The sequence below is a fragment of the Hyla sarda genome, chromosome 10, assembly GCF_029499605.1.
Source record: "Hyla sarda isolate aHylSar1 chromosome 10, aHylSar1.hap1, whole genome shotgun sequence".
NCBI lineage: Eukaryota > Metazoa > Chordata > Amphibia > Anura > Hylidae > Hyla > Hyla sarda.
Genome location: NC_079198.1, coordinates 1,807,641 through 1,825,393, shown reverse-complemented (window position 1 = coordinate 1,825,393; position 17,753 = coordinate 1,807,641). Strand labels below are relative to the sequence as shown.

General features: G+C 43.3%; 1 protein-coding gene across 1 annotated transcript in view; it reads right to left on the bottom strand.

The window, feature by feature from the left end:
• IFFO2 (intermediate filament family orphan 2) overlaps positions 1-17,753 on the bottom strand; it is a 76,330-nt gene that overhangs the window by 13,187 nt on the left and 45,390 nt on the right. The window contains 3 exon segments of the mRNA XM_056544301.1: positions 1,996-2,091; positions 2,169-2,231; positions 3,240-3,279. Of these exon segments, the coding sequence (XP_056400276.1) occupies positions 1,996-2,091; positions 2,169-2,231; positions 3,240-3,279 (199 nt within the window).

The window sequence follows — 17,753 nt, the reverse complement described above, 5'->3', positions numbered from 1 at the left end:
ATCCGATCAGTGGGGATCAGACTCTTGGCAACCCTGCCAACTGCGGTGGAGCGAAACCAGCCACAGCCCCTGCCATACGTACAGCGCTGCCATTGCATCCCAAAAACGGTTGCAAAACTACAACTCCCAGCATGCCCGGACAGCCGTTGGCTGTCCGGTCATGCTGGGAGTTGTAGTTTTGCAACAGCTGGATGCACGCTGGCTGGGAAACACTGCAAAGCTGGAGGGGGGGGGGGGGGAGAGAAGTCTAGCAGAGCCTTTTTCCCCAATTCAAAATTCATGCACACTCGGCCAAGCTGAGCATGCATATGGGGATCGGTCAGCTGCTACCTAAACTCTATGGCCAGAGAGTCTATCACATTGCACGTGGCACATATGTAAATGCAATTATGGAGGAAATTGAAGAACGAAGATGATGTAAACAAAGACAAGATGGACCCCCACTGATCTACCGATTGGCCGTCATAAGGGTCAGGTCATCAATGGAAAGGAACCTTTAATAATAAAAAAAATTCTGCAAAAATTCTTCCTAATAAACTTTGACTGACAGGTAAATCCAGGTTAAAAAGAAAGTCTGACAGCTTAAGATTTCCTGCGATTGTAGACAAGACTGATGACACATTGTAACGAAGCAGCAGCATCTGGAATAGTTGCAAAACCACAACTCCCATCATCTCATTAGCTATCAGGGAATGATGGTGGTGGTGGGGGGGGGGGGGTATCATTTTGCAACAGCTGGAGATCCACATGTTGGGGAATAAAGGTCTAAACTGATGCAATCGTAACAATCAGGTCAGGCACGGAGTAAAGTTGCCATTCACTGTCAGCAAGCAGAGATCTAATAGAAAGCTGCTGAATGTATCAATATGGGACGATTAAAGGGGTTATCAGGTTTAGCACAATTTATTCACTTTCCAAAGGATAGGGGATAAGTGTCGGAGGGGGGGGGGGTCTGACCACTGGGACCCGCTGCGGTCTCCTGCACGGCGCACTGGTGGGGGTAGGGGGGGCTTCAGCACGCGCCCTCTGTATATCTCTATGGAAGAGTCGGACACTGCATCTCCAGCGCTCCCAGAGAGATACATTGAGGAGGTGTTAACCACCGATTCGTGCATGTGTAGAACCAGGGTGCCAGGCAGGAGATCGCGCGGGGGGGGGACTACTCCCTTAAAGGGGTATTCCAGGAAAAAACTTTTTTTTATATATCAACTGGCTCTAGAAAGTTAAACAGATTTGTAAATTACTTCTATTAAAAAATCTTAATCTGTCCAGGACTTATGAGCTGCTGAAGCGGAGTTGTTCTTTTCTGTCTAAGTGCTCTCTGATGACACGTGTCTCAGGAACCGCCCAGTTTAGAAGAGGTTTGCTATGGGGATTTGCTTCTAAACTGGGCGGTTCCCGAGACACGTGTCATCAGAGAGAACTTAGACAGAAAAGAACAATTCAACTTCAGAAGCTCCTAAGTACTGAAAGGATTAACATTTTTTTTTATAGAAGTAATTTACAAATCTGTTTAACTTTCTGGAGCCAGTTGATATATAAAAAAAAGTTTTTTTCCTGGAATACCCCTTTAAGGCTCATTCTGTAACCTGGGAAACCTGATTAATTACTAACAATTATCACAGATGCCGGTAATCACCTAATGAGGAATTAATTAATAAGGCGTTAATAGTAGACCCGACACCTCATCACTTAGTCACGCTAATGGTGTCTGGGCAGCACATGCCCCAGCCCGGCCACGTGACGCCCCTTCATGCACGGAGCATCGGTTAGTCACACACAGCAAACAGTGTTACTGCTCAGGGTCCTGCACATCAATCCACGATGCAGTCAGCCCATTCACGTGTCGCCAGGTGATGGAGAAGCGGGGTGAGTGGTCTCTACTCAGGGGTCCCTGCACAGCCGGATGGGATCAGTGCTCGGATCACACAGAGGAAGCGGTGAGGGGAAATCATTCCGCAGTGACCAGGGGGGGGGCTCAGAGATGGCACTTACGTCACTCATCAGACCCTTGAAGACCACCAGCTCGGACTTCAGCCGCTCGATCTTCTCGTTCAGCTCATCATGGACGTTATAAGCTTCTTGTGCCTCCTGAGGAAACAGAGAGGAGGAATTAAGGCGCTGCACACCTGAGGGGGAGGACATCTCCGCACGACCCCCGACCTTACCTCCTGGAGGGTCTCCACCAGCGATTCCAGATTCGTCCTCTTGGCCAACTCTTCCTCCCATCTGCAAAAAAACACAAAAAACATCAACAACTGGGGAAAAAAACGTGAAAAACATCACAATATATACAGATCAGATGGTTCCCCGTACACTCAGCGCATCTCACTGCCGTCCTGTACAATGTCCACATGACCAGCTGGGAGTTGTAGTACTTCTGCAGTAGGAGATCAATATGGAAGACTGCTGTCCTATGCAATGTCTACACAATTACCTTGTCATTGGCCGGCTCTACTGGGAGTTGTAGTACTTCTGCTGTAGGAGAGATATAAATGGAAGACTGCTGTCCTGTGCAATATCTACACAGGCTCTACTAGGAGTTGTAGTTCTGCATTTGATCAATTCCTGGTGTAAAGTGATAAATGCTGAGCTGGATGTTAACTACAACTCCCAGTATGCCCTTCGAGAGCCCCACATTGTGTAGGGCAGAGATATCCAACCAGTGACTTTCTAGCGGATGCAAAACTACAACTCCCAACATCTGACAACGTGGCTCGTTGTATAGGGCAGTCATATCCAACCTGTGGCTCTCTAACTCAGTGTTTCCCAACAAGTGTGCCTCCAGCTGTTGCAAAACTACAACCCCCAGCATACCATGCTGGGAGTTGTAGTTTTGTAACAGCTGGAGGCACACTTGTTGGGGAAACACTGCTCTAACTAAACTTGACGACGTAGTTCAACAACTGGAGAAGTCACAGGTTGTCCCCCGCAGCTGTCACTTAATGGTTAAAAAAGGAAAAAATCTCCTATATAAAGTCTTGTCTTTAGCTCCAGGCGAAACTCTGACGAGGCCAAGACAAGAACAACTGCTCTCAGCTGAGTTATGGGCCCTTTATCTATTCACCAATGTCTACGGCCTGAACACACACAGATGGTGGAGGGACCAGAAATATCCGACCCCCACCGAACCCAAGTCAATGACATCATTCCCGTAGATTATATTAATTAATAAAATGTAAATGTGATCACACACACACATATATATATATATATATATATTATACATTTTTAATATATTTTTTATATCTCTCTCTCTCTCTACATATATATAGCATGCTTGAGAAAGCCGGTGTGAGACCGGTGAAACGTTGTATCACTTTTTTCTGCATGGGATAATAAATCACCTTTGAATTACTTCTGGAGTGCTGCTGAACCTTTGTGTGTGTATATAAATAAAAAAAAAATATATATATATAAAATGTGTGTGTGTGTATATGTATATATATATATATTTATATATTTGTCTCTAAAGTTATACTAATATAGAACCGAGTTCTACATTTGGACAGACATCGGTGTCGGGAACAATGGGGGTGGTGGTGCACGTAGCAGATGGCCATGTACTTCGGTGGATACGCCTTGTAATAGATTCCTGCTTATTATAATGTGACTTTCGTGGGCATCAAATCTGCGCAACAGGGGTGAAAGATATATATATAGATATATATAGGGGCGCATAACTGCTCGTCTGGCGTACATATACAAATTTGTACAAAATACATCATGGACATATGGAATACTCCAGGATAAAAGGGCAATTTAAACCCAAAGCTGCAGTTTCCTGCAGGATCGGGCACCTATATTATGGAGGTCTCCCGACTAGAAGGATCAGGCACCTACATTATGGAGGATTTAATGCCCGATCTTCCTGTGATTATATTATCAAGGTGATTTATTCTCTTCTGACTATTTAAAAAAACAAAAGGAGGTGCAGCCGAATGTGTATGGGGAAGCAATGGCCGTCAGTAAATAGAGGTGGAGCCCCCCTTTAGGAGTAGTCAGTGACATTGTAAATCCAGCTCTGCTGGCCGACTGTCCGAAACAGCGTCGCCCATGTGTTGCGGATGCATCTGGTATTCGCTTGAATGCTGTTAAGATGCAATACCAGACACGGCCATAGCCAAGGGTGGTGCTGTAAACACAGACTAAGCTGCAGATGGGGCCGGATCACGACCATATGATACAACATACACAAACGTCTTTATTTCTGCTCCGCTCCTTATTGACGGATGATAAATGGCGCAGATCGCACACTGCAGGACGATAATAGAGGAGACAAAGCGAACGCTCAAGTAACAATCGATGTCATCAATACGGCCTCAGGCTGGAGGAGGTCACCTACACGGGGCCCGGCCATTGATCCTGTGACGCATGGAGGAGGATCAGACGTGTGGATTTACGATGCTCTGGATCAGACGCCTTCAATGGAGGTCATTTATTCTACTCAGGAACCAGGAGGCTCAGGATATATATATATTTTTTATTTATTGATATTATTTTATATATATATATATATATATATATATATATATATATATAGATATATAAAATAATGTAAAATATATATAAACTATAAATATATATATAAAATATAAATAAAATAAAAAATATTATATATATATATATATATATATATATATATATCTACCTATACACATACATACATTCTGGTCCAGTCCCGGTTTCAGAGAAGAGACTATATTTAGCAAAGTCTCTCACGAAAGAAGATGAAGCGATCTCCTGCCTCAGCTCCTGGACGGCGGCCAAGGCCCGGGGGGAGGGGGGGCATACATCTCCATATTGCGGCATCTGAAATATGTCTCTATTTTAGCCGCATTCCATGCGCTTTATGAGAAAATGATTTTAGCAGAGAGGAGATTGGTGAAGCCGCAGCCATATCCTATGAAGGAGGAGTGTTTTCCAACATTAGGGTGCCTCCAGCTGTTGCAAAACTAAAACTCCCAGCATGCTGGGAGTTGTAGTTTTGCAACAGCTGGAGGCACCCTGGTTGGGAAACACTGCTATGGATTATTCATCTCGAACCATGGCTTACCAGTTAATGCAAAACTACAACTCCCAGCATGCATAGGAAACCAGTAATAAAGACCATCTCAGGTGCAGAGGAGAGACAGGTAATAACCTACAGGGAGGGACGACGCTTCTTCATTTCTCCTGAAAGACGAGAAGAATATGAGAGGATGAAGAGCGGCGCAGCACGTGGTGTGTAACATTCCTGCGCTCATGACTAACCCCCAGCAAGATGCACCTTGTTCACATTACACAGTGCAGGAATGTACCCCGAGGATGGAGCGAAAACCGTGATACATCAGCTTAGATACCGCGCCAAACATTCCTGAACACAAAGACGGGAATAGAGACGCCATGAAACACGATGACCAGCAACAGGATAGTTCCTGAGATATATCCTGTATTATACTCCAGAGCTGTACTCACTATTCTGCTGGTGAGGTCACTGTGTACATACATTACATTACTGATCCTGTACTGATCCTGAGTTATATCCTGTATTATACCCCAGAGCTGTACTCACTATTCTGCTGGTGAGGTCACTGTACATACATTACATTACTTATCCTGTACTGATCCTGAGTTATATCCTGTATTATACTCCAGAGCTGTACTCAATATTCTGCTGGTGAGGTCACTGTGTACATACATTACATTACTTATCCTGTACTGATCCTGAGTTATATCCTGTATTATACCCCAGAGCTGTACTCACTATTCTGCTGGTGAGGTCACTGTACATACATTACATTACTTATCCTGTACTGATCCTGAGTTATATCCTGTATTATACCCCAGAGCTGTACTCACTATTCTGCTGGTGAGGTCACTGTACATACATTACATTACTTATCCTGTACTGATCCTGAGTTATATCCTGTATTATACTCCAGAGCTGTACTCAATATTCTGCTGGTGAGGTCACTGTGTACATACATTACATTACTTATCCTGTACTGATCCTGAGTTATATCCTGTATTATACCCCAGAGCTGTACTCACTATTCTGCTGGTGAGGTCACTGTGTACATACATTACATTACTTATCCTGTACTGATCCTGAGTTATATCCTGTATTATACTCCAGAGCTGTACTCACTATTCTGCTGGTGAGATCACTGTGTACATACATTACATTACTTATCCTGTACTGATCCTGAGTTATATCCTGTATTATACCCCAGAGCTGCACTCACTATTCTGCTGGTGAGGTCACTGTGTACATACATTACTGATCCTGTACTGATCCTGAGATATATCCTGTATTATACTCCAGAGCTGTACTCACTATTCTGCTGGTGAGGTCACTGTACATACATTACATTACTTATCATGTACTGATCCTGAGTTATATCCTGTATTATACCCCAGAGCTGAACTCACTATTCTGCTGGTGAGGTCACTGTACATACATTACATTACTTATCCTGTACTGATCCTGAGTTATATCCTGTATTATACTCCAGAGCTGTACTCAATATTCTGCTGGTGAGGTCACTGTGTACATACATTACATTACTTATCCTGTACTGATCCTGAGTTATATCCTGTATTATACCCCAGAGCTGAACTCACTATTCTGCTGGTGAGGTCACTGTACATACATTACATTACTTATCCTGTACTGATCCTGAGTTATATCCTGTATTATACTCCAGAGCTGTACTCAATATTCTGCTGGTGAGGTCACTGTGTACATACATTACATTACTTATCCTGTACTGATCCTGAGTTATATCCTGTATTATACCCCAGAGCTGTACTCACTATTCTGCTGGTGAGGTCACTGTGTACATACATTACATTACTTATCCTGTACTGATCCTGAGTTATATCCTGTATTATACTCCAGAGCTGTACTCACTATTCTGCTGGTGAGATCACTGTGTACATACATTACATTACTTATCCTGTACTGATCCTGAGTTATATCCTGTATTATACCCCAGAGCTGCACTCACTATTCTGCTGGTGAGGTCACTGTGTACATACATTACTGATCCTGTACTGATCCTGAGATATATCCTGTATTATACTCCAGAGCTGTACTCACTATTCTGCTGGTGAGGTCACTGTGTACATACATTACATTACTTATCCTGAACTGATCCTGAGTTATATCCTGTATTATACTCCAGAGCTGTACTCACTATTCTGCTGGTGAGGTCACTGTGTACATACATTACATTACTTATCCTGTGCTGATCCTGAGTTATATCCTGTATTATACTCCAGAGCTGTACTCACTATTCTGCTGGTGAGGTCACTGTGTACATACATTACATTACTTATCCTGTACTGATCCTGAGTTATATCCTGTATTATACCCAGAGCTGTACTCACTATTCTGCTGGTGAGGTCACTGTGTACATACATTACATTACTGATCCATAACTGATCCTGAGTTATATCCTGTATTATACTCCAGAGCTGTACTCACTATTCTGCTGGTGAGGTCACTCTGTATATACATTATATATCCTGTACTGATCCTGAGTTATATCCTGTATTATACTCCAGAGCTGTACTTACTATTCTGCTGGTGAGGTCACTGTGTACATACATTACATTACTTATCCTGTACTGATCCTGAGTTATATCCTGTATTATACTCCAGAGCTGTACTTACTATTCTGCTGGTGAGGTCACTGTGTACATACATTACATTACTTATCCTGTACTGATCCTGAGTTATATCCTGTATTATACTCCAGAGCTGTACTTACTATTCTGCTGGTGAGGTCACTGTGTACATACATTACATTACTTATCCTGTACTGATCCTGAGTTATATCCTGTATTATACCCCAGAGCTGTACTCACTATTCTGCTGGTGAGGTCACTGTGTACATACATTACATTACTTATCCTGTACTGATCCTGAGTTATATCCTGTATTATACTCCAGAGCTGTACTCACTATTCTGCTGGTGAGGTCACTGTGTACATACATTACATTACTTATCCTGTACTGATCCTGAGTTATATCCTGTATTATACCCCAGAGCTGTACTCACTATTCTGCTGGTGAGATCACTGTGTACATACATTACATTACTTATCCTGTACTGATCCTGAGTTATATCCTGTATTATACCCCAGAGCTGCACTCACTATTCTGCTGGTGAGATCACTGTGTACATACATTACATTACTTATCCTGTACTGATCCTGAGTTATATCCTGTATTATACTCCAGAGCTGTACTCACTATTCTGCTGGTGAGATCACTGTGTACATACATTACATTACTTATCCTGTACTGATCCTGAGTTATATCCTGTATTATACCCCAGAGCTGCACTCACTATTCTGCTGGTGAGGTCACTGTGTACATACATTACTGATCCTGTACTGATCCTGAGATATATCCTGTATTATACTCCAGAGCTGTACTCACTATTCTGCTGGTGAGGTCACTGTACATACATTACATTACTTATCATGTACTGATCCTGAGTTATATCCTGTATTATACCCCAGAGCTGAACTCACTATTCTGCTGGTGAGGTCACTGTACATACATTACATTACTTATCCTGTACTGATCCTGAGTTATATCCTGTATTATACTCCAGAGCTGTACTCAATATTCTGCTGGTGAGGTCACTGTGTACATACATTACATTACTTATCCTGTACTGATCCTGAGTTATATCCTGTATTATACCCCAGAGCTGAACTCACTATTCTGCTGGTGAGGTCACTGTACATACATTACATTACTTATCCTGTACTGATCCTGAGTTATATCCTGTATTATACTCCAGAGCTGTACTCAATATTCTGCTGGTGAGGTCACTGTGTACATACATTACATTACTTATCCTGTACTGATCCTGAGTTATATCCTGTATTATACCCCAGAGCTGTACTCACTATTCTGCTGGTGAGGTCACTGTGTACATACATTACATTACTTATCCTGTACTGATCCTGAGTTATATCCTGTATTATACTCCAGAGCTGTACTCACTATTCTGCTGGTGAGATCACTGTGTACATACATTACATTACTTATCCTGTACTGATCCTGAGTTATATCCTGTATTATACCCCAGAGCTGCACTCACTATTCTGCTGGTGAGGTCACTGTGTACATACATTACTGATCCTGTACTGATCCTGAGATATATCCTGTATTATACTCCAGAGCTGTACTCACTATTCTGCTGGTGAGGTCACTGTGTACATACATTACATTACTTATCCTGAACTGATCCTGAGTTATATCCTGTATTATACTCCAGAGCTGTACTCACTATTCTGCTGGTGAGGTCACTGTGTACATACATTACATTACTTATCCTGTACTGATCCTGAGTTATATCCTGTATTATACTCCAGAGCTGTACTCACTATTCTGCTGGTGAGGTCACTGTGTACATACATTACATTACTTATCCTGTACTGATCCTGAGTTATATCCTGTATTATACCCAGAGCTGTACTCACTATTCTGCTGGTGAGGTCACTGTGTACATACATTACATTACTGATCCATAACTGATCCTGAGTTATATCCTGTATTATACTCCAGAGCTGTACTCACTATTCTGCTGGTGAGGTCACTCTGTATATACATTATATATCCTGTACTGATCCTGAGTTATATCCTGTATTATACTCCAGAGCTGTACTTACTATTCTGCTGGTGAGGTCACTGTGTACATACATTACATTACTTATCCTGTACTGATCCTGAGTTATATCCTGTATTATACTCCAGAGCTGTACTTACTATTCTGCTGGTGAGGTCACTGTGTACATACATTACATTACTTATCCTGTACTGATCCTGAGTTATATCCTGTATTATACTCCAGAGCTGTACTTACTATTCTGCTGGTGAGGTCACTGTGTACATACATTACATTACTTATCCTGTACTGATCCTGAGTTATATCCTGTATTATACCCCAGAGCTGTACTCACTATTCTGCTGGTGAGGTCACTGTGTACATACATTACATTACTTATCCTGTACTGATCCTGAGTTATATCCTGTATTATACTCCAGAGCTGTACTCACTATTCTGCTGGTGAGGTCACTGTGTACATACATTACATTACTTATCCTGTACTGATCCTGAGTTATATCCTGTATTATACCCCAGAGCTGTACTCACTATTCTGCTGGTGAGATCACTGTGTACATACATTACATTACTTATCCTGTACTGATCCTGAGTTATATCCTGTATTATACCCCAGAGCTGCACTCACTATTCTGCTGGTGAGATCACTGTGTACATACATTACATTACTTATCCTGTACTGATCCTGAGTTATATCCTGTATTATACTCCAGAGCTGTACTCACTATTCTGCTGGTGAGATCACTGTGTACATACATTACATTACTTATCCTGTACTGATCCTGAGTTATATCCTGTATTATACCCCAGAGCTGCACTCACTATTCTGCTGGTGAGGTCACTGTGTACATACATTACTGATCCTGTACTGATCCTGAGATATATCCTGTATTATACTCCAGAGCTGTACTCACTATTCTGCTGGTGAGGTCACTGTACATACATTACATTACTTATCCTGTACTGATCCTGAGTTATATCCTGTATTATACCCCAGAGCTGAACTCACTATTCTGCTGGTGAGGTCACTGTACATACATTACATTACTTATCCTGTACTGATCCTGAGTTATATCCTGTATTATACTCCAGAGCTGTACTCAATATTCTGCTGGTGAGGTCACTGTGTACATACATTACATTACTTATCCTGTACTGATCCTGAGTTATATCCTGTATTATACCCCAGAGCTGTACTCACTATTCTGCTGGTGAGGTCACTGTGTACATACATTACATTACTTATCCTGTACTGATCCTGAGTTATATCCTGTATTATACCCCAGAGCTGAACTCACTATTCTGCTGGTGAGGTCACTGTACATACATTACATTACTTATCCTGTACTGATCCTGAGTTATATCCTGTATTATACCCCAGAGCTGTACTCACTATTCTGCTGGTGAGATCACTGTGTACATACATTACATTACTTATCCTGTACTGATCCTGAGTTATATCCTGTATTATACCCCAGAGCTGCACTCACTATTCTGCTGGTGAGGTCACTGTGTACATACATTACTGATCCTGTACTGATCCTGAGATATATCCTGTATTATACTCCAGAGCTGTACTCACTATTCTGCTGGTGAGGTCACTGTGTACATACATTACATTACATTACTTATCCTGAACTGATCCTGAGTTATATCCTGTATTATACTCCAGAGCTGTACTCACTATTCTGCTGGTGAGATCACTGTGTACATACATTACATTACTTATCCTGTACTGATCCTGAGTTATATCCTGTATTATACTCCAGAGCTGTACTCACTATTCTGCTGGTGAGGTCACTGTGTACATACATTACTTATCCTGTACTGATCCTGAGTTATATCCTGTATTATACCCCAGAGCTGTACTCACTATTCTGCTGGTGAGGTCACTGTGTACATACATTACATTACTTATCCTGTACTGATCCTGAGTTATATCCTGTATTATACCCAGAGCTGTACTCACTATTCTGCTGGTGAGGTCACTGTGTACATACATTACATTACTGATCCATAACTGATCCTGAGTTATATCCTGTATTATACTCCAGAGCTGTACTCACTATTCTGCTGGTGAGGTCACTCTGTATATACATTATATATCCTGTACTGATCCTGAGTTATATCCTGTATTATACTCCAGAGCTGTACTCACTATTCTGCTGGTGAGGTCACTGTGTACATACATTACATTACTTATCCTGTACTGATCCTGAGTTATATCCTGTATTATACTCCAGAGCTGTACTTACTATTCTGCTGGTGAGGTCACTGTGTACATACATTACATTACTTATCCTGTACTGATCCTGAGTTATATCCTGTATTATACTCCAGAGCTGTACTCACTATTCTGCTGGTGAGGTCACTGTGTACATACATTACATTACTTATCCTGTACTGATCCTGAGTTATATCCTCTATTATACCCCAGAGCTGTACTCACTATTCTGCTGGTGAGATCACTGTGTACATACATTACATTACTTATCCTGTACTGATCCTGAGTTATATCCTGTATTATACCCCAGAGCTGCACTCACTATTCTGCTGGTGAGATCACTGTGTACATACATTACATTACTTATCCTGTACTGATCCTGAGTTATATCCTGTATTATACTCCAGAGCTGTACTCACTATTCTGCTGGTGAGATCACTGTGTACATACATTACATTACTGATCCTGTACTGATCCTGAGTTATATCCTGTATTATACCCCAGAGCTGTACTCACTATTCTGCTGGTGAGATCACTGTGTACATACATTACATTACTTATCCTGTACTGATCCTGAGTTATATCCTGTATTATACTCCAGAGCTGTACTCACTATTCTGCTGGTGAGATCACTGTGTACATACATTACATTACTTATCCTGTACTGATCCTGAGTTATATCCTGTATTATACTCCAGAGCTGTACTCACTATTCTGCTGGTGAGATCACTGTGTACATACATTACATTACTTATCCTGTACTGATCCTGAGTTATATCCTGTATTATACACCAGAGCTGTACTCACTATTCTGCTGGTGAGGTCACTGTGTACATACATTACATTACTGATCCTGTACTGATCCTGAGTTATATCCTGTATTATACCCCAGAGCTGTACTCACTATTCTGCTGGTGAGGTCACTGTATATACATTACATTACTTATCCTGTACTGATCCTGAGTTCTATCCTGTATGATCCTCTAGTTATGGGGGATGTGTAGGATCTGTATATAAGCTGCAGGTCCTGGATCTCGTCCAGATGAAGCATTAAGTGATGGAAGAACCGTCCCCTCTGCAGCGTAAATCACTGCTCAGCAACTGCACCTGACTATGGCGGTCTGGGAATACCGCCCACCTGAGCGGACATAGCATGCCAGCCACCTGGCACGCGAAATTAACCCCTTCACTACCCTTCTGCAACCTCACATGCCAACAGACTGCATGCCAGACCTGTACTTAAGTCAGTTTCCCAACCAGGGTGCCTCCAGCTGTTGCAAAACTACAACTCCCAGCATGCCCGGACAAGCGGCGCTTCATTGCATTTTATTACTGTAACTGGGTCATGTAATCATCAGTCTGACCCACAGAAAATGAGTGAGCTCAATGTAGTGTTTTCCAACTAAGGTGCCTTCAGCTGTTGCAAAACTACAACTCCCAGCATGCCCATACAGCCATTGGCTGTCCGGGCATGCTGGGAGTTGTAGTTTTGCAACAGCTGGAGGCACCCTGGTTGGAAAACACTGTCAGACTATAGCAGAACACTATTTTACTGCCATTTTTTCCTATTTTCCTAAAATGCACTAAAAATTGTGCAGTTTTTCTGCAAGTAATGTAGTAGTTACCCCGATACTGCAAATTGTGCGATATTCTCGTAAATCTGCTGCGACAATTAGGGGCGGTTACCTGAAGGCTCCAATCACTAAGATCCTCGCTCAATAACCCCCCCCCCCCCCCCCCCCCCTGGCCCATTAAACTATCCAGGTTAGGAGAAATAACTGAGCTACACTGAAACACTGCAGCAAACCCTCAGCTGTGAGAGCAGCTTTAAGGACGATTTTGGGGTTTGGCGCGTTCCGCCCTCCTTTATTCACCTTTAGTTTACGCTGCACTTCGCCGTCATTCATCACAAAGCAGCCGGGATAATGGAGACAAATGATGTAATCCGCGCGGAGGACGCGGCGAAGTGGTTTTTACGCTTTTACTTCAAAGTCAGTCTGTGGTGAAAGCCGAGGAGGTTTACGGGGATTTGTCGCTGACAAGGTGTCGGTCGCACCCAGTGTAACACACCCCGCCGCTGTGAGAACACCACTGAGCGCCGCAGGCTTCCCCACCGGGATGGTGATTAGCGCCTCACGATTTCTATGGCGGTTTCTCTCCTGACGCAAAGTGATCCCGGATCTGACCTGTCAATCAACATTACAATCTCTACAGCAGGAGATTTGCTACAGTGTAAAATGGTTTTAGGGCAATTCTGCGGTGCCTGCTTAACCCTTACACCGGCAGGTCTCCAGCTGTGCAGAACTACAACTCCCAGCATGCTGGAGACCCACTGGTTGAGAAACACTGCCCTATAGAATGAGTAATGCTGTCCGGGCATGCTGGGATTTGTAGTTTTGAAATAGCTGGAGAGCCATGGGTTGAAGCTGAATGACTCATAGCAGTATTTCCCACCAGGGTGCCTCCAGCTGTTGCAAAACCACAAGTTTTGCAACAGCTGGAGAGCCATCACTTTGAAATAAATGATCCATAACAGTGTTTCGCTACCTGGGTGTCTCCAGCTGTAGCCGTTGGCTGACCGGGCATGCTGGGAGCTGTAGTTTTGCAAGAGCTGGAGACCCACTAGTTGAGAAACACTGTAATATATGAGGAGTAATGCTGTCCGGACATGCTGGGAGTTGTAGTTTTCTAACAGCTGGAGAGCCAAGGCTTAGAAATGAATGAGCCATAGCAGGATATCCCTACCTGGGTGCCTCCAGCTGTTGCAAAACTACAACTCCCAGCATTCCCGGACAGGCAAAGGCTGTCCTGGCATGCTGAGAGTTGTAGTTTTGCAACAGCTGGGGGCACACTGGTTGAAAAAACACTGCTCTAAACAATGTGCAATGATGTTCGGGCATACTGGGAGTTGTAGTTTTGCACAGCTGGAGGCACCCTGGTTGGGAAACACTGCAGCTGGAATCAGCACCCAGGCAAACAACTACAACTCCCTCCATCCAAACAATTAAGGTGTCTACATTGAAGACAATCTGTGTACAGCGCTGCGGTATATGTTGCAACTATAAAATGATTAAAATACATTATATTACATTTGGTGACCGAACACCAGAATATACTGAACAATTCTCACAGCTGAGGGTTTGTTACAATTCACCGTGAACTAAATAAATCCCTAGTATCTCTCTTACTTTCTCCTGGTAGTTTGTTACAATGTATCAGGAGGGCAGAGAACTCTGTAGAATGGATACAAGGGGAGAAGGGTTTGTTACAATGTATCAGGAGGGCAGAGAACTCTGTAGAATGGATACAAGGGGAGAAGGGTTTGTTACAATGTATCAGGAGGGAAGAGAACTCTGTAGAATGGATACAAGGGGAGAAGGGTTTGTTACAGTGTATCAGGAGGGAAGAGAACTCTGTAGAATGGATACAAGGGGAGAAGGGTTTGTTACAATGTATCAGGAGGGCAGAGAACTCTGTAGAATGGATACAAGGGGAGAAGGGTTTGTTACAATGTATCAGGAGGGCAGAGAACTCTGTAGAATGGATACAAGGGGAGAAGGGTTTGTTACAATGTATCAGGAGGGCAGAGAACTCTGTAGAGCGGATACAAGGGGAGAAGGGTTTGTTACAATGTATCAGGGGGCAGAGAACTCTGTAGAGCGGATACAAGGGGAGAAGGGTTTGTTACAATGTATCAGGAGGGCAGAGGCCTCTGTAGAATGGATACAAGGGGAGAAGGGTTTGTTACAATGTATCAGGAGGGCAGAGAACTCTGTAGAATGGATACAAGGGGAGAAGGGTTTGTTACAATGTATCAGGAGGGCAGAGGCCTCTGTAGAATGGATACAAGGTGAGAAGGGTTTGTTACAATGTATCAGGAGGGCAGAGGCCTCTGTAGAATGGATACAAGGGGAGAAGGGTTTGTTACAATGTATCAGGAGGGCAGAGAACTCTGTAGAATGGATACAAGGGGAGAAGGGTTTGTTACAATGTATCAGGAGGGCAGAGAACTCTGTAGAATGGATACAAGGGGAGAAGGGTTTGTTACAATGTATCAGGAGGGAAGAGAACTCTGTAGAATGGATACAAGGGGAGAAGGGTTTGTTACAATGTATCAGGAGGGAAGAGAACTCTGTAGAATGGATACAAGGGGAGAAGGGTTTGTTACAATGTATCAGGAGGGCAGAGAACTCTGTAGAATGGATACAAGGGGAGAAGGGTTTGTTACAATGTATCAGGAGGGCAGAGAACTCTGTAGAATGGATACAAGGGGAGAAGGGTTTGTTACAATGTATCAGGAGGGCAGAGGCCTCTGTAGAATGGATACAAGGTGAGAAGGGTTTGTTACAATGTATCAGGAGGGCAGAGAACTCTGTAGAATGGATACAAGGGGAGAAGGGTTTGTTACAATGTATCAGGAGGGCAGAGAACTCTGTAGAATGGATACAAGGGGAGAAGGGTTTGTTACAATGTATCAGGAGGGCAGAGAACTCTGTAGAATGGATACAAGGGGAGAAGGGTTTGTTACAATGTATCAGGAGGGCAGAGAACTCTGTAGAGCGGATACAAGGGGAGAAGGGTTTGTTACAATGTATCAGGGGGCAGAGAACTCTGTAGAGCGGATACAAGGGGAGAAGGGTTTGTTACAATGTATCAGGAGGGCAGAGAACTCTGTAGAGCGGATACAAGGAGAGAAGGGTTTGTTACAATGTATCAGGAGGGCAGAGAACTCTGTAGAGCGGATACAAGGGGAGAAGGGTTTGTTACAATGTATCAGGAGGGCAGAGAACTCTGTAGAATGGATACAAGGGGAGAAGGGTTTGTTACAATGTATCAGGAGGGCAGAGAACTCTGTAGAGCGGATACAAGGAGAGAAGGGTTTGTTACAATGTATCAGGACCCTTCTCACCTCGTATCCAGAGGCCTCTGCCCTCCATAGAACCCAATGGTTCTATTCGCTAACAGCAAGCAGAGATCTTGAAAACTGATTTTTTTAAACAAATAAATAGCAGATCTCTTTCTCGATACGATGATGAATCACTAGGGACGACCTGGTTGCCATGGTAATAAATAAACCACTTCCCGTGGCGACGATCTCTGCGCCCAGTCATTTCCTCACAGTTTATGCCAGAAAAGAACGTAACATCTTCACGAAACCAATAGTGCGAACGCTGCAACGCGTTACATCCGTTACATGTCAGAGTCACGACACCCCTGAGGTGAGAAAACCTGAGGCAGCTCACAAAGACAGAGCTGAGGGTTTGTTACAATGTACCAGTAAAAAGTAACAGGACAGAAGAGATCTGTCTATATCAGTTGTCGCCAAACTGTGGACCTCCAGCTGTTGCTAAACTACAACTCCCAGCATGCCCAGACAGCTTTGCATTTCATTACTGCAACTGGGTCATCAGTCCGAAATATCATATCATTGCAGTATTTCCCAACCAGGGTGCCTCCAGCTGTTGCAAAACTACAACTCTCAGCATGCCCGGACAGCCGTTGGCTGTCAGGGCATGCTGGGAGTTGTAGTTTTGCAACAGCTGGAGACACACTGGATTAAAAACATTGCCCTATACAATGAGCAATTCTGTCCGGGCATGCTGGGAGTTTTAATTTTGCAACAGCTGGAGACCCACTGGTTGAGAAGCACTGCCCTATATGATGAGTAATGCTGTCCGGGCATGCTGGGATTTGTAGTTTCCTAACAGCTGGAGAGGCGAGGCTTAGAAATGAATGAGACATAGCAGTATTTCCCACCCAGGGTGCCTCCAGCTGTTGCAAAACTACAACTCCCCGTAGGACGTTTTTAATCCAGGATGCCTCCAGCTGTTGCAAAACTACAACTCCCAGCATGCCCAGACAGCCAAAGGCTGTCTGGGCATGCTAGGAGTTGTAGTTTT